Here is a 25811-nt window from a genome sequence, read left to right on the forward strand (position 1 = left end):
GCACCTCTCTCCTTGCTCTGCTCAGCCTGAGCGTCAACCAGATAGATCTTCTGCTCCTGCTGGGGTGAGATGGGGGCTTGCACTTGGCCTCATATAGGCCCCAAACCACCAGGGGACAGGACAGGGGGCTCCATCCACAGTGGATGGAGATGCTGGAAGCTGAGGTGGCCCAGACCTTGGCCTCCTTGTAGCCACAGTGGCAGCCGAAGGTGCTGTTCTGGTAGCTGAAGCAGCAAAACCTTGGAGCCAGCCCAAGGTGGCTTCTGTCCACTACTATACACATCATGGCCCAGGTCCTACAAGGCTCTCCTGGGGTTCCAGGTCACCAGTTGGGATTGGGGGAGGGGATGTGGGCTTTGACTCAGCAGGAATAGGAGTTTTCACAGAGGGAACACTACCCAAGGCTGGGGACACAGAGTTCCAGCCCTGGCTTTCTTGAGGAAAGGCACAGGGTGTGGGCGGGGGCGAGTTTGAGTTTGGGTCAGAGTTGGGAAATTCAGCCTCTCTCATTGTCCAATCGCCTAAGGGGCTAACGAGGAGAAACCCTGGCCCCTGACCCTGTCCACACTTTCAGGCCTCTACTGACCTGTGCAAGGACACCCTACTCTGCCAACCAGGGCTCAGCTCCTCAACCTGGCATTCAAGGCGCCGGGGACTTGGCCCCACCGTTCAGGGCGTCTCTTTTCCTCTGGCACCCCCACATTCTTGTCCCCTCCTCTCTCACAGCTCCACTAAGGCCCCTTCCTCAGTCCTGACCCTCCTAGCCTGCTGCTTATCTCAGTAGGTTCCCTAAGGCAGCAGGGCGAGGCTGGCAGAGTCCAGGCGGCGGTGGGCTCCACCTAGCCTGTGTGGCTTTGCCACGGTCCCTGAATGGAGGGAGCCGCTTTCCAGAGGAAAGGGAGACCAGCGCAGCGGAAAGGACAACAGGAGAGCCGGTTGCAGTCCCTAAAACAGGCTCTTTAATAACATTATGTCTTCACTGAAGAGCTTCGCTTTTCCCACCAGCGCCAGGCTGGGGCCAGTGGGCGTGGCCGGGCCGCCGGGGGCGTGGCGTCCGCGGGGGGCGTGGCGGCGCGCTGCGGTTCTAATAGAAGGAGTACTGGTTCTCCACGGCGCGCGCGCGGCCCGGCGCCGCGTCCGGGGTCTCATCGGGGGCGCCGGCCGCGGCCTCCAGCAGGCGCTCGGCGCTGTTGCTGCGGCTGCGCGCGCTCAGCGGGACCTCCGCGGGGCGCGGGGGCGCGGGAACCGACGCTGCTGAGGACGACGAGGCGGACGAGGACGAGGCACCAGCCGCATCGGAGGGCGAGGCGGGAGGGCAGGAGGCAGAGACCAGGCTGGAGAAGTAGTGCTGGCCGGCTGACTCGGTCCAGCAGGCGGAGGGCGCGGGCACGGTGCTGGGCGATGGCCCGGGGTCTGCAGTGAGAGGTCGCGTGGCGTCAGCGCCCAGCCGGAGGCACCCACGTCCCACCCTTCCCGGCTCAGGCCAAACAGGCAGGTGTGCAGAGTTCCTGGCTGGGCCGTGTGGCCCTGGAATGCACGGGGACCCAGGGCCCTGCTTTAGGAGTCCACCTTTGAACACTGGCCCCGTGCAAGTGGCGATGCACGGACACAGGCAGCGTACCCCTCTTGCGTATGTGGACACCCCCTACACCACCCAGCTAGTGCTTCCTCCCAAGAGTTGCATGCTGAGCCCCAGCCCATGCAGAACTCCAGAAAACCCACCTGTGCTGCCTCTGAGCACTCCCTCCACTTGCCAGGGGTCTGGGACCTATTTGTTGTGGGGCTGCCTCCCTATCTTGATTTCTGATACCCCCACCCCCCACCCCCGTCCCCCCATGGCTCACAATGGCTATGGTCGGGCTGGGGGAGGGAGTGCCTTTGACACTCTGGGTCAGGGACTAGCCATGCTGGGTGGCCACCTGCCTGCTTGTCTTCCTAAGGGATCATACGGGCCAGGTGATGGCATCTTACCAGGTGGGGGGCCTTGGGCCCGCACATAGCTGCGCAGGGTGATGTCAGCGGAACCCCCTGACTCCAGGGGAATGGGGTGGGTGTGGAAGTGGCGGAGCATGTCAAGCACGGACTGGAACCACAGGTGCTGTACATGGCACTGGCCGTGGCCATTCAGGGACAGGCGCAGATGCTGTGAACACAGGCAGGTGGTCAGTGGCAGGGTCCTGGGCTGGTCACTTGCTTGTCTAGTGCCTTTAGGGGTTGTTGGAGGACTAAGTCTCAGTGAGACGGACCCCAGTGCTTCTCACACCTGAGGCCAGTCTGGAGGTGGGGCCACTCCTGTGGTGTAAGTGGTGGAGGGGAGCAACAGAGCTGGGTTGGGACTGAAGAGTTGTCGCCAGGCTGAGAGCACCCACTCTGTGCCTGAGCCCTTGCCCTTCACATCCCATCTCCCTCCCAAATCCCAGGAGGTAGGGATCATTGCCTCCATATTAGAGATGTGGAAACAGGAAGGGGGAGAGGCTCGCCCAGTCACAGAGCACAGGGCTGGGAGCACTTCCTCCAAGCCCAGTGGGTCCCACCTCAGCCTCCTCTTGGGCAGAGGCCCAGGGCAGAGCAGGGCCCCAGGGGCAGGTGGAAGCAAGGCAGATGCTTCTCACTCTTCTGTCGTTTATTCTCTGAGGGGAAGAGCTGCCTCGGGGACAGTAGTGCTCTTCCTTCTCTGTGTCAGTGGAGGGTCCTGCTCTAGCTGCCACTAAGACCTAGAAGTGGTCAGTTTCACTCTGGGGGAATGGCAGCCAGCCAGAGGGGAAAGGCAGATTCAAGGTTGCCTCCTGCCCATCCTATTTCCCCCTCCACGCTGCTTGGTGGGCTGGGCCCCATCCTAACCCCTGGCTTAGGCATGTGCAGGATCCAGGCCCTCCCTGGAGGAGTGCTGGCCACCAAGTGACCTGTGAGCCTCTGGGGACAGTGTTAAGCGCCTGGCTGTCAGAAGACCTGCTAAGGCAGGCTGCCTTCCAAGGAGGTGTCGGGCAAGGGGCTGCCCAGGAGAGAGGCCTGGAGGTCACTGGAGGGCCAGCTGGGGCCAGCAGACAGACAATGACCACCAGCTGCAGACCTGGAGTCCTAGGGCACCCCCTCCTGCAGCAGGGACTGACGGGAAATCACGTCCTAGAAGGAGCCAGGGCTGCAGCTGCTTCCTTATCAGAAACACGAGTCTGGTGGGGGCAGGGGGCACGGAGGTTCCTGCCCACTCTGACTTTTCTTGCCATATTTTTCTTGGCCCCATAGGTCATCATGGCCCATGGTCCCTTCCTGGGTGGCACACCTCTGCTCACTTTAGGCCCTGTCTGGTCACCTTCCTGTTTCTGCTGCAGCAGTTCTCACCCTCTGCACACCTCAGACCAGGGTCCCCTGCTCTGCCCCCTAGGCCTATGCAGCCCTCCTGCCCCGCCTAGCACCTCCGCTCCGGTCTGCACTTTCCTTCCCCTCACTTGTCTGAGCACAGGCCAGGTCCAGGAGGGATTGGTAAAGTGACCAGAGCAGGGAAGAGGCGCTGTCGGGGCACGACCATTAGGGCCTCAGCTAGCCCCAGCCCTGCATCCAGGTGGCTCTGGGTGGAGGCCCTCAGGAGCCCAGGTGCTGTGTGATCCCCAGTGCACAGGTGCCCAAAGGACTTGCCAAATTGGTTCTCAGAAGGGCCTGGCCTTAGGTGCCCTGTCACCAACAGGTGGCTTCTCTATAAGCAGGAGTGAGCCTGATTTGTGGAAAGTCATGCCACACCTAAGCCTCACGACCAGGGCCACCTCGGCACCTGCCCCAGGGTGGTCGCTCTACCCCATGGCTTCCTATGCACACTTGCCTTGGCTTTGCCCTGGAAGTTGAAGGTCAGCACGTACTCCCCAGGCCGAGTCTCACTTTGGCGGATCACGAAGAGGCCGTGGCTCCGGGGTCCACCTGCCAGCACCAGCTGAGCGGCCTTGACCCGTGATAGCGTCCCATGGAACCAGGGGTAGTTGGAGAGCTCCAGCTCTGGCTCAGCCTCGGGATCCTGCTCAGCGGCTCCTTCCTCCCCTGAGGAGCAACAGTGTGAGGGTGATGGAGAGGGCGGGGCAAGCCAGAGAGGAGAGAGGAGAGGCAGCCGCTTTGGTTTTGGTAAAATGCTGCTTGGTTAATTTTAGAACTGGGCAGGGAGCTGATCCCCCATCAGGTATCAGTACAAAGTGAACTGAGAGCAGAGAGCAAGGGCTGGGTCCCTCTGCAAGTCGGCAACCAAACTGGGAACAAATCAAGTCCCCTGTCCCCCCACAGTTCCAACCCTCTGCACCCCATTCCATGAGCATCTTCTATGGAAACCAGGCCCGATGGGAAGGGCCAGGTGCCAACAAAACCCAGAACTGCTGTGGACCAGCAGGAAGAAATGGCACTGCTTTGAGGCTCAGCAAGGGCTCCACAGGGTACCCAGAGGTCCCCGTGGCCAGGGCAGGGACCAGGAGGGGAGGGACAGGAGAGCCAGCTGCCACGGTACCTGCATTATTGCCATCACTGCCGCTGCCACTGGGAGACTCCAGGGTCTGCAGGAAGGTCTCCAGTGGGACATGGTGCAGGGACTCTCCGACGGCCTCTCGAGCTCGGCTGTGTGGGGCTGTCACCACGGCGCCCACAGCTGCCGCTGTGTCTTGGGGTCCTTGGGGTCGGGGTGGGTCTGCCGCTGGGAGAATGGCAGGTGAGAAGCGTGTTCCTTTATCTGTCACCCCCAGCCGCCAGCCCTCCCACCCTGTCACCTGTGACTCAGCTCTGCCCCCTCCTACCATCTGTCAAGAGCTCACAGCTGCAGGAGGCCACGCGGCTGGCCAGGCAGGCTCCCCGGGCACAGGACAGCTCGGTGTCTTCCTCGCTGTCGCTGTGGAGTTGAGAAAGCACAGCTGTGTCCTGCCGGGACCTGAACCCACCCCAGCTGCCCCTGCAGCGGCTGACAGTCACATGACCAGCCTCACCCTAGGCTGGCTCTGTGGCCACCATATGACTGACTAGAGGCCACCAAGTGGGTACAGTGCCCCCTGAGGCTGCATGCCTCCTGCCCCCTAATAAGGGTTTGGTGGTGGGCGGGGCCTGGTCAGCTTCCTTGCCCCCCAAGGCCTTTGTCTCCCCATTTGTAAAGTGAGGTGTCTGGGGCCCTCCCAGCTCTTCAGTTCTGTAAAGAGAGGAGGCCAGGAAGGAGTTTGCAGAGCAGATGGCGGGCAGGGTGGCAGGGGAGGGATTACAACCACTTTGGGGATCAGGGCCTGGGAGGCACTCAGGACTTTAATTGTGCTTCCTTAAATGAAGCTGTTAATTAGAAAGCAGCGGCCCCTCCCCCAGGGTGGCTCACCCCATTAGCCAGAAGAGCGCTGCCAAGTGTGCGGCCCTCAGCTGGCCTGCCCCTCCTGCTCCTGGCCTCGGGATCTCTCCTAGATTGTGGAGTCAGTCTCCCTGCTGCTCTCCCTGGACAACTGACCAGAGCTGCTCCCTGCTTATGACCCGCCATGGCTCCCTTCTGTCCTGACCTACTAGCTTCCTGGGCTCTCATGAGAACCTCCTGCACCAGCCATCCTGGAGGTCTTAACAGCCCCTCCAAGTCCCAGGCTCTTGGTACACATGGACACCTTTTGCTGGGTTGTTCTTTCTGCTTTTCTTCACCCCGTCTGCGGGCTCAGGCCTGCTCTTCAGCTAAGCAGCTGATTAGGCCAGCACCTTTACCACAGGCCTTCCCCGGCTGGGGCTGGGTTAGGGGTTTCTCCCAGCCCCCGGGGCTCATCATGGCCCATCCCTTGGTAGTTGGAGGCTCCCCTGAGGTGAAGACAAGATGTGGGCCAATCCTTCCAGGTCCCTAGACCCTGGCCCTCCAGAGCAGGCCCCACAGAGCCCACAGGTGGTCAGGATGGGGTCAGGGCATGGGGAGCCTGGCCGGCACCCACCTGGAGGGGACTAGGATGAGCGAAGCCCATTTCTGGAGCTTAGCTCCTGCCCTGCTCTAGAGGCTGCTCCCTGTGTGGTCAGGACCGAGGGCCCAGCCTGTCCCCCTCCTGGGGCCACTCCAGCACTCACCCAGGGTCCACGCAGCCCTGGATGTCGGCCACCCAGGAGTGTTTCTGCAGGGAGTCGATGGTCTCCAGGATGTACTCGGCTCCGTTCTCCACCTGGGAAAGAGGGCGTCAGGGTGTGGGCCAGCGCCAGCCTCCCTCCCCTTGGCAGGGGGCTCTGGACCCAGGATGAATGTGCATGTGACTCGTGGGAGTGAGGAGGCAGGAGGACAGTGGGGCCATCACCAGGCACCAGCCCAAACCCAGGCCAGGGCCCCACGGGTGCAGCCCAGCTCCACGGACCTGATGTCCTCAGGCCCTGGAGCTGTAGCCTCAAGGAGGCCAGGCTGGCTGGGGAGGACAGTGGCCTGGACCCCCAGCATGCTGAGTTGAGGGGCTCCCCTGCTTTTGTACCTGGAACTTTACCAATATGGCCACACTCCCCAGAGAAGTCACCTCCAGAGGGCCCTTGTGAGAGCTAGGGCTAGTGTGATCTACCCCACAGCTCATAGGATAAGCTTCCACCAGCTCCATGGCTGGGGGCTGATGTCCTGTCCCCATTTTATTAATGTATTTTATTGCAATAGTGGGGCTTGAACCCAGGGGCATGCTACCACTAAGCCATTTTCCAGCCCTTTTAATTTTTTATTTTGAGACAGGGTCTCACTATGTTGCCCAGTCTGGCCTCAAATTTGTAATTCTCCTGTCTTAGCCTCTCGAGTTGCTGGAATTGCTGCTGTGTGCCTCCATGCCTGGCTTGTCCCCATTTTATAGATGATGATGACTGAGGTTCAGAGAGGCCAAATAACTTGCTTAAGTCACACAGCAATCAGTGATAGTGCTGGGACCTTAATCCAAGTCTCTGGGTTGCCCAGGCCTCATGCTCTTGGCTTTTTGTCTCTGTAAAAATACAGTATTGGGTTGGGAGGGTCCCCAGAGACCCTTCTTTAATCTCTCTCTGAACATACAGGGAAACCGAGTACCACCATGGAGCTGGCAGGCAAGTCCCTCCGCTTCAGGGCTTGTACAGGGGACACCCTGCAGATGGGAATGCCAGGTGGGCAAGGGCTATGTCCTCAGCCCCCAGCCTGGGGTGATTCAGGGTACAGGGTGGGAAGATGTTTGCCCAATGCATTTGTGAGTTCGTGACTAAACACACAAGGGTGGGTGGGTAAATACACAACCCCCCCCCCGGGGGCCTGGAGAAGAGGGTGGGGGCTTCATGTGGCTTTGGGTGGGTGGGACCGGGCATCCCTGGGGACTCTGCCTCACAAACACTCTCTGATCCTTCCAGGAGGCACAGGGACCGCAGCCCTGGCAGCCCAGAGCCGTGTCCTCAGTAGACCAGCAGGCCACCCCAGGGAAGGTGGGGCCTGGGAAAAGGATGGGGTGCCTCCCGCCACCCGCAGTGCCTTTGTGCCCTCTGTGGGCCCAGGCCGGTTCCCACACTCCAGTGCCCTGCGACAGGAACATTTGCATAACTGCTGCAAGCTGGCCACCAGTTCTGCCTGGGGGGTGCATGTGCCCTGGCTCCAGCAAGGAAGGGAGGGGAGGAAGTGAAACTCACCCAGGCCTGGAGGAAATGGGACGGGGTCCAGATGGCCCCTGGTGCCCGGCCACCTACCTACCTACCCAGAGCCCAGCCCCAGACTCGGTTCCTGGGTAGGTACGAGACATCTGTCCCAGGGGCTTCCTCCCCCCATTGCCCTCAGCTGGCCACCCAGGAGGGAGGTGGTCTTGGGCAGCCAGAGGATCTTTGGGACCAGGGCGGGGCCTCACCTTGAGCACGAACGTGTTGTCCTTCTCAGGCATCTCCAAGGGCATGGTGGTGCGGACCTCAATGATGGCCGACAGAGGGATGCTGACCTTGGGCCTGGAGGCCTAGGAGACCAGGGGGAAAGGTCAGTCAGGGCTGCCCCAGGGCCTCCCGACACCCTCTCTACCTCTCCTAGCTCTCGGGGATCAGAGCAGTCCCCAGCGTGGAACTGCTGTGGCCACCCTGGCATAAAGGTGTCCTAGTCCCCAGTTCACAGATGGGAAAGTTGAGGGAGGCAACGAGGGATGTCCCACTGTGGTCATGCAGCAAGTCAGGGACTGGACTGAGATTGACATCTGAGCCTCCGACCCGCAGGTCTGGAGGGGTGAGCCCCACCTGGGCTGCCCCCCCCCCCCCGCCTCACACCTCCTCCAGACCTGTGGTCTTCCCATTTTTGACCTTGACCCACAGTAAGAAATGCACTTGACGCTGCAGCCCAGCACGCACCTACCCAGGTAAAAGTATCTGAAACCAGCGTCCCACTGGGCGATACTTGCCCTGCGTGTGATGGAATGTGGTGTTTTCTATTCTCTTCTAGTTCATTTAAAAAAAAAAAAAAAGAAGAAGAAAAGCTGGCCTCCTGCTTCAGGTGAGGAGCTGGCTCAGCGCTCCTGCCTCAGAACAGGGCTCTGGAGCAGAGCAGGGCACTGTCCCCAGCTGTGGGTAAAAGAGACTAGTGTTCCCAGTGCCGCCGCAGGGGGACCCAGGGTGCTGGCAGGTTCCCTGGGAGGCTCTCTAGGTGCCTGGCTCTGTGTGCTCTGCCCCAAAGCTCCTGGATCTGGGACTGGGATTCCCGGAGGGTTCGGGCTCTAGGACAGGGACTTTCTAGGAGGAAAGGGAAAGACCACACATTCGGTGGGCAGGCAGCAGGGAATTCCTGGCAGGCCTGGCCACCGTCCAGTGGCTGCAGGGCTGGGCTGGGAGCCGTGATCCAGGGGCTCGGCTGGGCAGGGTCTCAGGCCATCAGAGTAGCCAGTGGGGCTGGGGGTCCTGGTGGTCATGGGGTGGGTAGGGCAGTGGAGGTTCCTGCTGGCGGGAGGCACTGTGGTCCCTCGGGCTGGCACCTAGGGCCAGCTGTACTGGGGCAGCTGGTCCTGCCAGAACTCCTGTGCTCCTTCCCTGCTTGTCTTTGGCTCCCTCAGCTCACGCCCTGTCCCTGTCCCCCTTTGGGCAGCTCCAGTGTCTCTCCCAGGGCCCCAGGAGCTCACTCTATTAAAGTTTGTATCCAGCCTGCAAATGTGGGTTTCCTGGTGGCCCCCCAATGGCAGAGGCCAGCCCCACTGCTTCTTGGGTCCATAAGTCTGGCCTGGAGTAGGGCTGAGGGGACCTGGGGTTAGAGACCCTTCCTGCTGGAATGAGAGGGCAGGAAGCCAGAGACTTGGGCTGGGACACCAAGGGCTGTGTGCCAGGGGGTCTAAAGACCCCAGGCCATGCGCCGGCAGACCCCACACTCCCGACTGCTCTGAGGTGCAGCCGGTGCCCAGAGGTGAAGGGAGATGCAGACCTGGGGGGTGGCCCAGCAGTGGGGTGTCAGCAGGGGTGCTCTGGGTGCTCCTCCACCCTGTGGCCAGACACATTTGGAAAACCCAACCTGAGCCCTTAGCATGTTCTGGGGTTTGGACGTGGTTTGCTCCCCAAGGGGACCTGTGCTGGAGGCTGGGTCCCCACTCTGCCGCTATCAGGAGGCAGTGGGACCTTTAAGAATTGGGGTCTGGTGGAAGGTAGCGGGTCACTGCCCTGGGAAGAGGTTAATGTAGTCTCCAGGGCCCCTGGCGCTGTTCCAGGAGGGAGATTGATTGCTCCATAAACTTGGCCTTCCCGGCATGCAGCCATTTCCCTTTTGCCTTCTCTGCCGTGTTGTGACAGGCCAAGAAGATCCTCAGCAGAGACCGGAAACGTGGAGCTTCCTGCTCTTGGACTTTCAGCCTTCAAAATTGGGATGAAGAAATCTCTTTTCTTTATCTAATATCTAGCTTCAGGTATTTTATTATAGCAACAGAAAATGCCCCCTGGTGTGATCCACCCTTCCCCTGGGAGCACTCTCAAATACCAAGATATGTTCCAATGATTGTGTGAAGATGAGGAAGACATTATGGGGTAGAAACACGCTGGCCTTCCTCAGAGGTTGTGGAAGGGTCCTGTGAGCCCTCAGGAACCTGCCTTCTGACAGTGGTAAAGCTGGCAGGTTCTGCAGAGACCAAGGCAGAGGGCACCAGCTGCTGCGTCCCCTCCCCCAGGGCAGCAGACACAGCTATTTACAGACAGACAGCTGTGACTGCCACTCAGGGGTGGAGGTGGTAAAGCCTTGGGCCTCTGTCCCTGCCCTCTGGGTGACCTTGAGTGAGCCCCACCTCTCACAGGGCCTTGGTCTCCCTGTCTGCCAAGGGGTGGAGTTGGGCTTAGTGGCTATGATTTCTCTCAGGGACCTAAGGGGACTGGCAAAGAGTCCTTGTGAAGCCTGGGAGTTCTGGGACTTGGGGAGAAGCTCTTCAGAGTGTCTCAGGGAAGTCACCTCTCTAGAGCCCTGTGGCTCATGAGCACCTGTCCTCAGGAGCCCACACACCTGCACTTCTAGGAGGGGTATGCTGAGTTCCCAAGAGACTCAGGCGGGCCCTGGGGTGGCCGGGAGCCTGCGTGGGCCCCTGAGGGGTGTTGTCAGTTTCTATACCTGCTCAACCTGTGTGCCAGGGACCCCCACCCCCACTCCTTTCAAACCCAAACACCAGAGTGATGGGTATAATTAGCCCATCTCTGCCACCCACTGGGGATAGGCCACACCCCTTTTCTGGGTATAATAAGTTTGTGTTTTCTTCTGTGACCTGGGGACCAGGTGCCCACCTGACTGGGGTACTGGGAGGAGGACATCTTGTATGTGCACATGGCCACCAGCCTGAGGGCCGGGCACATGGTGGGATCTCAGGAAGTGAGTACTAAGGGGACAATCATTCCCACTTTACTAACAAGCAGGCTTGCCACTTGGAGAAGGCCCAAGCTACCGTCAGTGTTCTGATGGCCAGTCCCCAAGAGGGCCAGGGGCCAGTGCACTCAGACAGTGAGCAGAGACGCCCAAGAGGTGGTGACGGCCAGTGAGAAGCCTTGCCTTCCTCTGGCTGGAAAAGGGCCACTTGGGCAGAGCAGGGCTGGAGCCTGGCAGCCCAGAAGCAGGCCTCCTGGGGCCCCTCTCTGAGTGTGCTCTGTCACTGCCTGTCCCTCATCCAGCAGGCCTCCTCGCTGACCAGTGCCTGCCCTGGTGCCAGGGTGAGGAGGAAAGGAGGACAGGCGGCCAGGCAGGCTCCTTAGCACCCAGGCGCGGTTCCCTTTCCTGGTTCACAGAGGAAGGGTGGGGTTTACCCAGGAGGCAGAGCTGGGCCAGCATCCTGGCACCACAGGCTCCACCCTGTCCATCTGATGAGGCCACTGGGTCCTCAGCCAGCAGCTGCCCGAGCTGCTGCCCTTCTCCTCCTCCATCCTCCCGGTACAGGGAGAAGCTCACCTTGGGTGGCACGAAGAACTCCAGGCGGAAGCGTTCCCCAGCCACGGCCCTGCGTAGGAGCAGGCGGCACTTCTGCCACTGCGCGGCGCCCCCAGGGCCTGTGGCTGCATCATCCGCCACCATAAAGCGCAGAGCACCCTCGCGCTGGATGTCCACCAGCTCCACCTTAGCCGCCAGAGTCCGCGATAGCCGCAGGCGACGCATCCACTTGTCACGTGGCTCCGCAGGGGGCTCAGCGGCCCGCGGGGTGGCCCCAGCTTCAGGCTCAGGGGAGGCGCGCCGGTGCCACATGTCCCGCACACCGTCCACCACACACAGGCTCATGTTGCGCAGGGAGAAGCCCTTACGGACCCGGGCCTTGGCCGCCACGTGCGCCGACACGTCCTCCGAGCTCCGCGAGTGGCCATAGGCAGTAGTCTTGAGCGCTGAGGTGCCCACGGGCTCAGGCTCCATGGCGTTGGCGCGCTCAGGGGTCCCCCGCGACGCTGGCCCTGCCACCAGCATGCGGCGCACCTCCTCGCTGAAGACGTCCAGGAAGTTGGCGGTGAAATGGCGGGAAAAGGAGGTCCCGGCGTCGGGCGTGTCGTAGGCCGGGTTGTCCCGCAAAAAGCGGCAAAACTTGTGCGCAAAGTCCACAGCGGCCACTTGCGCGTGCAGCTCGCAGAACTGCCGCCAGTCCGGGACAGGGACCGGGGTAGCGGCGGCGGCGCCAGGGTCGGCACCGTTCATGGCTCCCGTCCCATCGCGGTACCCTGCAGCTGTGGGGACAAGAGCAGCAGTGACCTTCTGACCACTGAACTGCGTGCCCATCTGTCACCTCCTTTGGGCAGCCGGGCTCCCCAAGGCTGTGCATGTGAGTGCGGCGGGGTGCTGCCCTCAGCTGCTAGAGCAGCAGGGAAGAGTGAAGAGGAGGGAAACCGAGGACAACGTGGTGTCCCCAGAAAGGGAGCCCCTACATTCATATCCTTCCAAACAGCAATCTCAGGGAACCCCAGGGTCATTCCTGTGGTCTGCAGAGGAGGCTGGAGTGACAGATGCCTTAAAGTGGGGCCCCTATAAGCCTTCAGTGACCTCACTTTTCTCAGTAACCTCTTCTAAGGTCCCCAAAGCCTGGTGGGCAAGAAGAAGTCACACACAATCCGATTGGCTCTGCCTCTGAAATGAGCAGAGAGCCCAGGCAGCTCTTGGCCACTCCTCCACAGGCCTCACAAGCCTGGCATGGTGGCCAGAGCGCCTTCACCTGTCCAGCGAGCCTGACCTCAGTCCCTAGTCTGCTTTCCACCAGGACCCCAGTCACCATTTCTAAAACACAGGACACATTTGGTCCCTTTGCCCTCAAATCCGACCAAGGCTGGGAGCAGAAGTCAGAGTCCTACCCGGCTCCCCAGGCCTGGCAGCAGCTACTGCATTTACCTCTGTAGACCCGCCTCCTCCTACTTGCCATCCTGGAGGTGTGCTGGCTGGGCTCCCACCTCAGGGCCTTTGCTTGTGCCTTCAGTGTCCTCTCCCTCACATCCTTTGGGGTTTTTCTAATATCATTCTGTCCCACTGCCTGGCCTGGACACTCTATTGAGAACAATAAATGTTCCACACTCTCCAGCACAGACGCTCCGTGCCCCCTGCCTGTTTGGAGTCTCCGTGGCATGCACTGTCACCTGATATAGCGTGTGTCTGCTCATCTGGTTGTGTGTCCTCCTCTGCCCTCTTCCTCCAGAAGGCAGGTTCCACAAGGCAGGGATAGTGACAGTGCTGCAAGTCTAAGTGTAGCTGTCCCCAGTACTGGGCACATAGCAGGTGCCCAGTCAACACTGACGGAATGAAGGAACAAATGAACGTGTTCAGCACACCACGTGGTGTCACAGCTGTCACCACACGGGGCCTGAGGACTTATCAGTGACAAGACAGGTCTAGAATTCTTATCCAGGTCTTCATGAGTCTGGGACTCAGGGGTCACCTCCCTATATGGAAAGAGCATGGGCCATTTTTCGTGTGTACGGGCATTGAAGGTCCCACTCCCCTCACAGAGGCCTGCTCGCTGTCCCCTCCAGAACTCCCGGCCAAGCCCAGCCTTCTGGAGGAATCCTCAACCTAGGAATCCCAGCGGCTGCTTCCCCAGCTTCCTTCCTACTGCCCAGCAAGGCCATCCTTCCCCATGTCCAGTCGGTCACTTGTGGGGACTTGCCTCCTGGTCCCCCTAAGTGTCCATTTTCCCCGGGGGCCAGGCCCAGGTGCACACTCCCACCCCCCTCCAGGCCAGGGTAAAAATCACTAAGGGAAAATAAGTGAGGAGCTGAGGCTCTGCCCTGGGGCCCTCCCACCTGAGGGACCAGCCTGGTGTTGGGATGGAGGGACTGTCCCCCTAAGGGGCTGACGGGGGCCATGTCCTCACCTGCCCTCCCAGGATCCCCCCAGTTCCCGGCATGCTCCTCTCTCCCAGCTCTGGGGAGCACCATCTCAGGCCTCCCGGGGGAGCCGGGCCCTGTAATTAAGTGCCAGGTGAGAACGGCTGCCCTATTTCCGGGGACCACCTGCAGGGCCTCTGCGCTGAGGGCACCCTGGGAATTCCCTCTCCTTGGGTCAGCTTCCATCTGCAGTCACAAGCCACAGGACCCACCTGGGGAGGAAGTACTGAGGACAGGTTTCCAAACTGGCAGGGAGACTCCTGCCCAGTACTGGGGTGAGGGAGCCAGGAGGTTAGGAAGGTCTGGGCTTCCCATCTGCAGCCTGATCAATGGCTGCAGTGGGACTTACCAGGGCTTTAGATTTGCGGGTGGAGGTGCTGAATCCATGAAAATGGGGGTCAGTGCTCAGGCCTGACCTTTTCCCTGCCCTGCTGCTCCTCCTCTCATCCCTGGATAACTCCCACTCACTCTTCTAGAACAAGTCCAGGGGCTGCTTCCCCCAGGAAGCCCTTCCTGGCCTCTCCCGCCCAGGCTGGCACAGGTGGCTCCTCTGGGCTCCACAGCCCCCTCCTGTGTGTCTCTCCAGAGAGTTCTAGTTGCAGGGTGCTCCCACTGTCTCCCGACCTGGCACAAGCACTCCTTCAGGGCCAAGGCAGGCCTGGGTCATACCCCAGATGGCTGGCTCTTGCTCCTTCCCCTGGGGACAGAGGCAGCAGCACACCTGCCAGCAGTCAGCATGGCCTCCAGAGAAGGTGGGGAGGCAGATCCCCAGGGGCACTTCCTGGGGGGTGGGCTGCAGCTAAAACCACAAGGCCCTGTCCCAGGGCCCCAAGCCCATCCATATATCCAGCAGGCCAGGGCCACAGTGGCCATGTCCCCTCCCCATCACTCCCCCGTACTACTGAAACCTCTACAGGGGTCAGAATAGGGAACCGGGTGGCTCAGGAAGGCTAAGTGAAGCAAGTGAGCCCTACGTGGGGCCAGTGGGGCAGGCAGGGGCCATCCGTCCCCTGTCCCTCCCACTCTTCCTGCTGGCTGGGAAAAATCTCCCCAGGGAGAAGGGATGGAGTCAAGGGACAGGGCCCTGGGCAGGCTGTCACATGTGGGTGCAGCTGGCCCTCATGGGGAGGGGTGGAACTTGAAGAGGACCCTGTCAAGGCTCTTGGCAGGTGTGGTCATGTCTAAAGCAGGAACTGGTGGGAAGGCACTGGGTCGGGGCTGCTCTGACCACTCCTCCTCAACACTGCTGGCTGGTCAGGAGCCCATGGGCCCAGCAGCCCTCTGTGTCCCTGGGGGCTAAGCAAGGGTCAAGTAGCCAGAGGTAAAAGTCCTCAAGCATCAGGGTCAGCAAGGAGCACTGCACCTAGTTACAGATGGAGAAACTGGGGCCCAGTTTCTCCTCCATAGGAGACAGAGGGGAGGCTGCAGACCACAGGGAAGAGGATCTGGCTATGGCTAGAGTAAGGGTGTGCTGTCCCTAACTGTCTTTGGGGCCAGAGTTGGGGAGAATGCCAAGCAGCTGACCTGGGTTCAAGGCCTAACCCTCCTGCTCCCTGAGAAATGCTGACCACACCCCCAATCTCAGAGGTTGTTTTCCTCAAATGCAAATGGGGGGTCCCCTTCCCCAGAAGAGCAGCATGAGAAGTGGACCCTGCAATGTTCTGAGCAAGTGAAGGCTTGGGCAGGCCAGGGTGGTTTCCCCTGACCTCTGGGTGGGGCCAGAAGTGTTTCCATCCAACTCAGGGGACCAGCCAGTGTAACATTCAAACAATCACTGTGCAGGGAACTGTGGATCCAGATATGGAGAAAGGAGGGTACAAGGGGGCGGAGAACCCAGAGGCACCAGAGACAGGATGGACTGTCACCCTTGCTCCTACTGTCTGGGCTGGCCTTGAAGGTCTGTGAATTGAACTCAGCTGGCCTAGGGCTCCCTGGGCCTGTAGCCTCCCAGTTCTGCCTGTGTTCTGCCCAGGTCACTCCTCCAGCTACCCGAATTCTTCCAGCCTAGGACTGTGCAAAATTCTCTCCTCTTCCAGGGCTGGCCCTGCACTGGCTCTCCCTCCCAAGCTCCATCAACCCTAAGGCCCTCGGCCCTCAGCCCTCTGGTTTCTGTGGTCAGGTCCCAGCCTTCCTCCTATGGTCCCCAGGGAGCCAGAAAAGGCCTGCTGAACCAGTCTGGGAGATCCGGCTCTCTGGGGCAGACCCAGTGTCTCCCAGGGCATCAGCTTCCCCTCTGGTAAAGAGGGACTAGCGGTGGCAGGGGCTCCTGATTCTGACGCAGAGGCCATGGCCCTTGGATACCGAAGACTGGGGTCCAGCTGTCGCTGCACTGCAGCCAGGAACCGGCTGGGGTTCCCTCCCACCTTCAGTTTCCTCTCTGAGGGCTGGGACTGGAGACAAAGGAAGTCGCCATGCTCCAGGGATCGGGTGCTGGCCCCAGGGCGCGTGGGCGGCAGGCCACCCTCCCCAGTCTGTCGCCCCCAGCTTTTCCTAGGCTTGCCTGAGTTGTCTGGCTTCTTCTCCCGGAAAAAAAAAAAAAACGTTTTCTTTTTCTCTTTTTGTATTGGTTCCCATCTTGGTGGGATGGGGCTTCGGAGGGGCGGGGTGGAGGAAACCTGATCCAGTCCCTGCTCTCCGCCTTTCCAAGGCCAGTCCTCATCCCAAGGCCAGAACCCGGCCCACGGCCCCGGCCCCAAACTGGGCTGGATATGCAGCCCCGGCGCCCGCCGCACACACTCGGGCGGGGGAGGGGGCGGCCGGCTTTCCGCAGGTAAAAATAGCACCGAAAATTGGAAAAGGGGGGGGGCGGGGAAGCCGGTCTCCAGCCCCCGCCGGTGCGCAGTTCCGGACCCCAAGGCCGGGTCATTCTTTAAAATATTGATGAGCCAGCGAGGCGCCCCGGCTAACCGGCCAGCGACCAATCGATCCACCGCGCAGTGGGTGGCGGCCTGGGGGCGGGGAGAGGCAAAAGCCCCGCCCACAGACTGCAGGGGCTTGGGTTTCTGGGCGAATCGGCCTCCGCACCACAGGCTACTGTGTCCGGAGAGGAAGGATGGTCCACCGCCTGAGGCAAGGCTGCCCCACACAGGCGTGCTGCCCGGCAGGACGCAGGCAACACGCTCACCCCAAGATTGGCCTTTCCTTCTGCACCCTCACTCCCCTCCATCCGTGGAGGACCCAGTGTGTGAGGGGGAAGGCGGTCAGAACTAAGGCTCCTCTGTTCGAGGCTGGCAGCGCCACCCTCCAATAACCACTTGCTATAGGGAAACTGAGGCCTCCCCCCAACACACCAAGAGGAGGCAAAGCCCCAGTCTGTCTCCCACCATCCTTTGGTCCTAACCATGCTTTATCGTGTCTTTCCTTAGCGCTGGCTTGGCCTGACCACTGGTCAGCACTTGACACTAAGACTGCTCTTCCTCTTGCCCCCAGGCCTCTGCAGGACTGTTCCTTTCAGGGGCACCCCAGCTCCCTCTCTGGGTACCCCTGACCACGCAAAACTCAGACCAACGTCCCTCCACCCTGGAGGGACTTCCACTAGCTGTCGGACACTTGGGGGCTGGTTCTTGAGGCCAACCCATCCCTCACCTTCCCAGAAACTGTCTCCATGGGCAAGCTGTGACCAGGGCCTCCTGCCCGAGGGAGGCTACAACTGGAATTCCCCAGCACATCCCACCCAGAATCGGTGCTCACCCTATGTCCCTGGCAGAGTGCAGAAGTGGGCATGATTTTTCTTCTTAACACCCTTGAACCTGCTGGGACTTTGGGGCAGAGTGGATACAGGTGTCAGGGACAGGTGTGGATTAAGAGTCCTTGAGACCCTGCCTCTATATGGGTGAGTGGCAGGGGGCCCTGGGTGGTCTTGGCTTTCCCAAGCAAGAAAACAGGGGCCAGGACAAGAGAGGAGCTGGGGCCTGGGGTCTCAAGAGGGAGGCCCGTTGGATTCCATAGTTGAACTTGACAGTTGGGATGGAGCTTCCTGATCCATGACCTGCCTGGAGGAGCATGGCTGAGAGGCAGCTTTTAGAACAGTCCAGAACACCAAGGGCTTCTTAAGCAACCCATCCTCTGTCACTGTGTGTGTGTGTGTGTGTGTGTGTGTGTGTGTGTCCGCCCCGGGGGAGCTCTTCTGCAGAGCACCCTAGCTTTTACTGACAACCCTTGACAAGCCTGCTGGCTCTGGAGCCTGAAGACCTCAGTCTCAAGGAGGGGGGCATGGCTGCATTAGACAGTCGCTCCCCATCACAGGGGCCCCTACGGCTTGGGCATCTCCCTGCCAACATCTGTTCATTTGATACATTGGGACAGTGGAGTGGTTAAAAGCCCTGAGATCTGAAGCCAGTCCTTTCCAGTTTGAATCCCAGCACACACACACCCTGGCCCCCACTTCCTAGCTGGATGGTCCCTTGCCCTCCTGGGGCCTCAGTTTCCCTGTTAAGATGGAGAGTCAGAGCAGCCCCAATGTCACAGGGCTGTCATGAGGACTGAGTAAGTAATTTGTTTAAAAGTCAAAGCTCTTCTGCTTTAACTTCTTAAATATCCTGTGTCCACCGCTCTGGGCAGAAGCTGCCGGGGCTTCTTCCCAGGCCTCTCCCCATAAATACAGGCTCCACAGTGTAGCCAAGGTCAGCTTTTAGGAACCCACTTCTCAGCTAGGCATGGTGGTGCACTCCTGTAATCCCAGTAACTCAGGAGGCTGAGGCAGGAGGATCACAAATTTGAGGCCAGCCTGGGCATCTAAGTGAGACCCTGCCCCCCCCCCCCAAAAAAAAGTGCTGGGGTTGTGGCTTAGTGGTAGAGCACCTCTGGGTTCAATACCCAATACCAAAAAGAATCTAAGGGGACCATGCCTGTTTAAAACCTGACTATGCACATCTTCCCTATAAGAAGGATTGTCCCTTTGTGCAGATGAAGAAATGGGGTTCCGGCCAGGGAGGCGACAGCCCCTCATTAACTGGGTTTTTCCTGGGCTCTCACTATGTGCCAAGAACCATGGAAGAGGCCCAGGGTTGCAGAATGGGCAAGAGGGGCATTTGGAGCCAAGTTCCAGGCCTGTCCCTTCCTGGAGCACACACTACACCCAGCAGGGACTGTTCCTGGAGAACCTGAAGGCACAGTGGCAGGACCCAGTCCCTGCACTGGGGGAAAGGAGGGAGAACTCTGAGCCTGAGGGGCAGGAAAATCCACAGCTGGGACTTGATCAGGGTCAGATGAGTAGAAATGGGGGCCAGGACAAGAAGAGGGGCTGGGACCTGGGGTCTCAAGAGGTAGGCCCATCTTCCTTCAGGAGCACCCAGTGCTGGACAGTTCCTCAACAGGCTCTGAAGGTGGAGAGCAGGCTGGGCTGGCTCCAGCTGCACTGGCCCTACTCTCTCCCACTCCATGCTGCCTTCCTCGGGTTGCAGAGCAGAGAGGCCCCTCTCCAGCTTTAGCTTGAACCTTTCAACTTCTCCCTCTCTCCCAGTGTTATGGACATCACGTGAGCCCCAGCCCAGCCCCCCAGATCTGCAGGATGCTCCCCTCAGTGCTGCCACTCAGCGCACCAGTCTGCCTTCTGATCTTTTCATGACCCACATACCTGTGACTCCTAACTGCGAACTCCATGGCTCCCTCAGTCCTGAGCAGCCTAGAACTCTGGGCACTTCAGGTGCTGATTAAGGGTCCCAGGGCCCTTCTCTGAGCTCCTCAGCTCCCAGCCTGGCTGATCTCAGGGAGCCTCAAACTCAGCACATGGAAGTTCTACACCCCCTCTCCCTCCAACCCTGCCTGTCCTCTGCTCGAGTCTCAGCATCCAGCCCGAGTCACCCTGCCTACTCCCATCGCTCTGCCTTGGTAGCTGGCAGTCTGGAGGCCCAGAACGCCCGCCTCTTGATCCTGTTTTCCCCCTACCTTGCTCCTCATGACATCACATGGCTGGTGACCTGTTTCCTCCAACAGACTGTGGCCCCCAAGTGCTGTTACATTTGCCCCTGCGTGGCCCTGTTCTGGAGCCCAACCCGGCTTCAACTGGAGGAACCAGATGACGTTGAGTTCCCACACGGGATGCTCTGCCTCTTGCTGCCCAAACAGGTGTGGGCTGTGACCTCATGGTAAGGTCACACCTGTATCCCCCGGGGAGAGAGCACAGCCAGAAAAATGACCCAACCAAGGGAGGGAGGAGAAACCTCCCCAGGCCTGGGAGTTCTGGCCACTGCCGTGGGCCCATATGGGTGGTGGGGATCATCAGGAGGGAAGGCAGGCCCAAGCCCGGATCAGACCCCTGTGGGGACCACAGCCAGCAGGTTCCCAGCTCCCAATCCCTGTGCCCTCGGGGCTGTCAGAGAAAAGTGGCAGGAGGCCTGGTCTGTGGGCTGAGGGTCTGTGGGCAAGTTCCACCTCCCTTAAATTTGTCCCCACCGCTGTAAGACAGGAATGAGAACAGTGCCAAATCCACAGGGCTGTTGTGACCATCACCTGAGAAACAGCACTGATGCCCTTATCCTGACACAAGTCAGCTCCAGACCAGCAGCTCAGCCCTGGAGGCCCAGGGTCCATCTGGGTGGACACCCCCATCTGACATCCTCAAGGGAACCAACCCGGAAATGTGAGTTCTAGAGTCCTCGGAGGGCCACACTAAGTAGAAAAGAGGGGTTTGGAAACTGTAGGTGGATTTTTCACAATGAGGGTAGGAAAACCATGTGCACTAGCCCTCGGGTAACTGGACCCGCTGGACCAGGTGGGCAGCAGCAGAGGCAGCAGCTCTTGCCTGTGATCACTCACACCCCAGGATGGTGCTTCTGGGACTTCAGGGGTGAGACCTCTAGGGAAAGAGTAGAAGGAGGGGCTGGGGATATAGCTCAGCTGGTAGAGTGCTTGCCTCGCATGCACAAGGTCCTGGGTTCAATTCCCAGCACTGCACACACACAAGAAATAGTAGAAGGAAGCCCCAGTGAGAAAGTCTGCTGAGTTCCCCTCAACCCGGACCCCAGCTAGACTGAGGGACTGCTGCTCATTCAAAGCCCCCAGGCTGAAAGTTCTGTCACTCCCCCAGCCAGTGGCTTCTGGACCAGGCAGGGAGGCTGGGGGTATGCCATGTGTTCCCTCCCACCTAGCAGGGGCAGAACAGGAGGGTTTCGGATCACCCCTGCAGTAGCAGAAGCCGTGCCTTGGGCCCCTTGTCCCCCAGAGGCGCAGGCTGCCTTGTGTTGGAGGGAAGCAACTCCTGCATATCACCCCTCAGGAAGCAGGAAGAACCATCCTCATTTTGCAGGGTAGATGATGTTGGCTCAAGAGGCAGAGGAAGAGGTCGGGTTCAACCCAGGTCGGAAGCTCTCCTAGCACCGACCGGGTGTGAACATAGATCCGGGCTTATTCATGTTCACGGTCCCTCCCAAGGCTGTCCACTCTGCCCTGCGTGGCTCCTCAGAGGCCCGGGTTACTGCGGACTCTCTCCCTGAAGACCCTACTTTGGGGGCTGCTGAGGGCGGGGTTGGTCCCCATCCCTTCCTGGCCTGGCAGCTGCTTTGGCGCGACTCTGATTCGCGCTGCCCGCAGGTTCCTCAATGGCCGAGGCCGAAGGGCCTGAATGGAGGGCACGAACCCGCCCCTTCTTAAAGGAGCCGGACTCCGGGGCACCCTCAGCAATCCATCCCACTAACGGGGGCTGTCCGGGAACTCTAGGGTGGGCGGGTCTGGAATGGTGGCCGTGGGAAAGAGGGCCTGGGCCGAATGGAGGGCGTGCCAGCCTGGAACTGTGGCCTAGATGGGATCTCTCCCCACTCCAGCTCGTGGCCCTCGTGCTCCTTCTAGGTTGACCCACCCCTTCCTCCCTCCCGGGAAAGAGACCTGAGCGTCCCCTCCCCACTTCCAAGGACCCCGCCTCCGGGGACCAGCTGCGCTCGCTCCACTGCCCAGCCCGGGTCAGAGGACGGGGCGAGGGCGCAGCTGCTCCGGAGGCGCTTCGACCCATCTCACCACTCCCCGCCCAGCCCCGGATGGGGGTCCGGGAGCCGATCCCAGCGGGGGCGCATCCCTCGCTCGCGCGTCCTCTTCCCTCCCACCCGCGCACACAAAGACGACACACTCGGACCAGGGCGCATGCTGCCGCGCTTCCCGGGGCAGCGGTGCGCACACACACGCACGCCCTCAGGGACTGCCGAGAGCCCCGGTGAGGGACCAGGGGACCGGGAACTGAGGACCAGCAGGCCTTACCTACAGGCGTGCAGCTGGGGCCGCGCGGGCCGGGGCGCCGGCGGAGCGCTGCCCCGACTGCGGCCGGGCTCCCGGGGCCCGGCGGCTCATGGTCCGCGGCGGGTTTGGTTCCCTCCGGGCGGGAGCCAGCGGCGGCGGAGGTGGCGGCGGCTCCTCCCTCCCTGGTTCACAGCCTCGAAGGCTCGTGCGCTCCTCGCGGTCCCGGCGCGGCCCCCGCGCAGCTCCCCGGGCTGCCGAGCCCCGCGCGCTCCGAGCTCAGCCCCGCGCGGCGCGCGCCCCGCCCGCTCCCCGTCGTGCCCCCCGCCCCCGCGGCGCGCGCCTCCAGGCCCCGCCCCCGCCTCGAGCCCCGCCCCCTCCCGCCTCGCGCCGCGCAGGCCCCGCCCCTGACGCGCCCCCAGCCCTCAGCCTGGCGGCGGCGGCTTCAGCAACCCGGGCTAGGTTCCCCTTAGCTGTGGTGGAGCAGAGGTCGCGCGGCCAGCGGCCAGAGGGGTTGGGAAATAGCCAGGATCCATCCCATTTGGGGCCGTGGTCGCGGGTCGCGCAGCCGGCCTCAGACCCGGCGCCGGCATCCAGCCCGCCCCGAGGCGTCTCCCGGGGCCCGGGGTGCTGGCTCCCAGAACGCGGCTGTGCGTCCCGAAACGTGCCCTGTGTGGTGGGGGGACCGGGCGTGGATACTTTCCGAGCGCCCCTTGGTGACCGGAGCTAGGCAGGGATGGACGCTGTGTCTGGACCCCGACTGCGGGGACAATGGGGAGCCTCGAGGAGGCCCAGATGTCACAACCGAGGAAGTCTGTGTCTGGTTCTCATAAATCCCGAGGGCGCGCACCACGCCCCCTCTCCAGCCCTCCCAGAGGGGCCACAGGCCGCTGCCCCGGGGCGGGGAGGACATCCCGAACACAGCCCCACCTCCCAATTTCAGACTGGGGGAGACGGGCGCCACTCCAGGAGACGTTGGTCGTCACTTGGGCTCACGGGATGCCACAGCCCCGGCTTCCTCACTCCTACTGGGATTCCGAGCTCGGCCTGAGGAGGTTAGCGCAGAGGAGTTCTTAGCCGCGCTAAGAACACTGTCCTGCTGGTCTTGGCAGGCCCTGTAGTCTGATCCCGGAGCCCCGACCTCCAGCAGTCTGCTCTGGAGGGGTGCAGGACTCCAGTGGACCCGGAAGAGGTCCGAAGGAAGGGGATATCATGTGAGCAGGGGTGTGGAAGAGGTGCTTCCACACGAGACCTGGGTGCTCCTGGGGTGGGGCAGTGGTTTCTGGGCACCTCCCCTCCTCACCGTCTTAGCTCCCTACTCCAGCCCCCTGAGGTGTTGAGTCAGCTGCCCGCCCCATCCTCTAGCAGCTCTGTGGCCTGCCATGGTGACTTTGCTGACTGGGAATGCCTCCATCTGTTGGCCTCCCCCACCCACAGTGGCCTCTGACCTTTGTAGAGAGCCCTTCCACCCCTCCAGGGTTTTAATGTGCATCTTGTGGATGGAAAGGGTGGGTCCAGGAGGAGCAATGCCTGGTGAAGGTGGAGGCTGGCTTGGACCTCCCACCTGCTGCCCTCCACAGGGGCACTAAAGCTAGTCAGGTCTCGGTGGAGGCCTGCTACCTGGCCCCTTCCCTGCCACACTGTACCAGCTGCCCTCGCAGCAGGACCTGGCTAGCAAACACTTAATGAAGTAGGCAGTAGTCCAGCCATCGATGGAGGTGCCCACAGGCTGGATGCTGGCTGGGAACCAGGACACCTATGCATGAGGCCAGGAATTGGGGGGTAGGGTGGCTGCCAGCAGAACGGGATTGATGGAGGCTCTGCCCCTGGACAGCCTGGCCCACTGTGGACTGACCCGGGTACAAGTTGTGCCCTGAGCTTGCTGCTGGTGGATTGTCAGTGGCCAGAGAGGATCAGGGTGGAACAATAGCTCTGACCCCTTGGGATGAGGCAGTGAGGAGGAGCCAGAGGCCTAGTAACTCTGAGTAACCTACCTACCAGGAGGAACTGGTGGGAGAAACGAAAGTGGCTGAGAGGGGGAGAAGGGGTGATGAGCCAAGGGACAGGAATGAGGGTCAGAGAGGACAGTCTATCTTGTGTCTTGGAGTACAGGAAGCTCTGGGGCCTTGGAGGAAGTTCTGAGGGAAGAGATGGTGAGGGGTCCTGCATGCACAAGCTCTAGCATTCAGGAAGAAGCTCGAGGCAGATGTGGCACAGGGGACTCTGGTCTGGTAGACTGCAGGGCAGGAGCCAGGTTTGGAGCCAGCCTAGCGGGTAAGGCCAGCCACCACAGACCAAAATGAGATGTTGTATGTGAGTGGGGCTGGCGTGGGGATGAGGTGGCACAGTCCAGTGGTTCCAGGGAATCCCCATGCAAGACTGGTGTTCAAAGCCCTGATGGGTGTGAGTTCTGGCACCTGGGGGACCCAAGGGAAAGGAGCCCTGCTCTAGATCCAGCTCTGGTGCGTACAGAAAGGGAAGCAGGGATTCCCCAGGAAGGGATGTGGACCCACTAAAATATCAGGCCCCAACCACAGCCTGACAGCTGGCTGTGAAGAAAGGAACTGGTTTCCCTTTTTGATGGGGTTGCAAGCCTGTCCAAGAGAGCCCAGATGCTGTGGGTTTGGGTTTCAGCAAAACTCTGAATGCACTCGGAATTCTTGAGGACAGGAAGAGCGGGAGAGACTTCCTATATGCTAGGGCCCTGCTCCATATGGACAGACCAGCCCTGATCCTGAGGTGGTGCTGCAGGCATCTACTGGCCTCCATAACCCCAGTGTCCCAGAGCTCAGGAGTCACAGAGCATGGGCAGCAGTGTGGCTGCAACTATGGTTTATTCAAACATGCAAGGCTGAGTGTGAAACGCAAACCTAACTAAGGAGATCTGCCAGTGGCCCCCAGAGGTGGCCATGCTACAGTGGCCCACAGTCAGTTCTGCATGGCTGAGAGGCACTGGGACCCCTCTAGTTAGTTCTTGGGTCTGAGGAGCCTGGGGGCCCTGGGATCTTGTTGGAAGCACTTCCTCATCTAGAAACCAGAATATCTTACTAAAGAAAAAAGCAGAAATCACTTGTGTCTGGGGGCAGGGAGGGGGTAGCAGAAACTGTCCCATACTCTGGGGATGGGGGTGGGGCATGAGTAAACTAGTTCTTATCTAACCTTGTCTATGTTCTATGGGGGGGGGGGTGGATCAGTGACAGAGGCAGACCACGGAGGTCTGACTCAAAGCCCAGTAGCCTACAGGAAGGACCTGACATCTTGTTCAGGGTGTGAGGGAGATCCTAGGGGAGCAAAAGGGGACGTCACAGGCCAGGCCTAAGGAGTCCAAACTGGTTTAACCAATGCCAAAATCAGGTGAGTGTCACAGCCGGGGTCTCTGCCACCAGTGCTAGAGGCCAGGCTGTGTGCGGAGTCCAGGCCAGGCAGGTGGAGCATTTGGTCAGCCTGGCCAGGCATTAGGGGGCTTCTGGACCTAAGGAACCCTGATGTGGCTCTGACATTCTTTTAAGGAGCCCAAGGGGACCTGCGACCTCTGGAAGCTATTGGGCCAAGGACAAGGACAGTTTCCATGTTGGTGGGGGGTGTCAGGGGAAGCCTAACTCATTAGAAGCAACTGATCAAGCAGGGGTGGGGACGCAGCCACACTGTTGCAGGGGTGACCCTGGTATCACTGCCACAAATCACCAGCTGCTGCCCCGTTGTCCTTCTCGTGGAACTTGTGCAGGTGATCGGCAAACCTGGGAACAGAAACCACTTCTGAGGCTAAATGTGCAAAGGAGAGAAGTGTGTGTGTGTGTGTGGGGGGGGGCACGTCCCATGTGACAGATGGCCCTGGGGAAGTGGGCGTGGTGGAGGGCTGGGAGAGGACAGGATGGAGCTGTGGTGGACAGCCTGAGGAGCAGGCATCATGAGGGAGGGGCTTG

The 25811-nt window shown here is 60.6% G+C and overlaps 2 protein-coding genes and 1 long non-coding RNA gene across 8 annotated transcripts in view; 1 reads left to right on the forward strand and 2 right to left on the reverse strand.

The window, feature by feature from the left end:
- Nucleotides 1-936: 936 nt before the first annotated feature.
- SH2B2 (SH2B adaptor protein 2) lies at nucleotides 937-22191 on the reverse strand. 2 transcript variants are annotated; one of them, XM_081297076.1, is made up of 9 exons: nucleotides 21913-22191; nucleotides 11324-12081; nucleotides 7794-7895; nucleotides 6040-6131; nucleotides 4764-4855; nucleotides 4481-4663; nucleotides 3815-4026; nucleotides 1972-2143; nucleotides 937-1413 (listed from the first exon to the last, which is right to left on the reverse strand). In XM_081297076.1, exons 2-9 carry the CDS (start codon nucleotides 12050-12052, stop codon nucleotides 1085-1087), a joined length of 1911 nt encoding a protein of 636 aa, XP_081153202.1. In that variant the 5' UTR covers nucleotides 12053-12081; nucleotides 21913-22191; the 3' UTR covers nucleotides 937-1084. The 2 variants fall into 2 exon arrangements, with proteins under 2 accessions (XP_081153202.1, XP_081153201.1); XM_081297075.1 differs by lacking the exon at nucleotides 21913-22191 and adding an exon at nucleotides 12737-12904.
- LOC308650758 lies at nucleotides 7865-11317 on the forward strand. Its single transcript, XR_014022413.1, has 3 exons — nucleotides 7865-7919; nucleotides 8369-8419; nucleotides 9697-11317. It is a non-coding gene; the product is annotated as an uncharacterized lncRNA (long non-coding RNA).
- A 2514-nt stretch (nucleotides 22192-24705) lies between the features above and the next one.
- The window catches only part of CUX1 (cut like homeobox 1), a 317448-nt gene continuing 316342 nt past the window's right edge, over nucleotides 24706-25811 (reverse strand). For all 5 annotated transcript variants that reach the window (XM_081297058.1, XM_081297057.1, XM_081297056.1 and 2 more), the window contains one exon: nucleotides 24706-25625. In XM_081297058.1, the coding sequence (XP_081153184.1) occupies nucleotides 25556-25625 (70 nt within the window). In that variant the 3' untranslated portion in view covers nucleotides 24706-25555. The remainder of the gene's footprint in view (nucleotides 25626-25811) is intronic.

Source organism: Spermophilus citellus (genome assembly GCF_964194105.1).
Source record: "Spermophilus citellus genome assembly, chromosome: 6".
Classification (NCBI taxonomy): domain Eukaryota; kingdom Metazoa; phylum Chordata; class Mammalia; order Rodentia; family Sciuridae; genus Spermophilus; species Spermophilus citellus.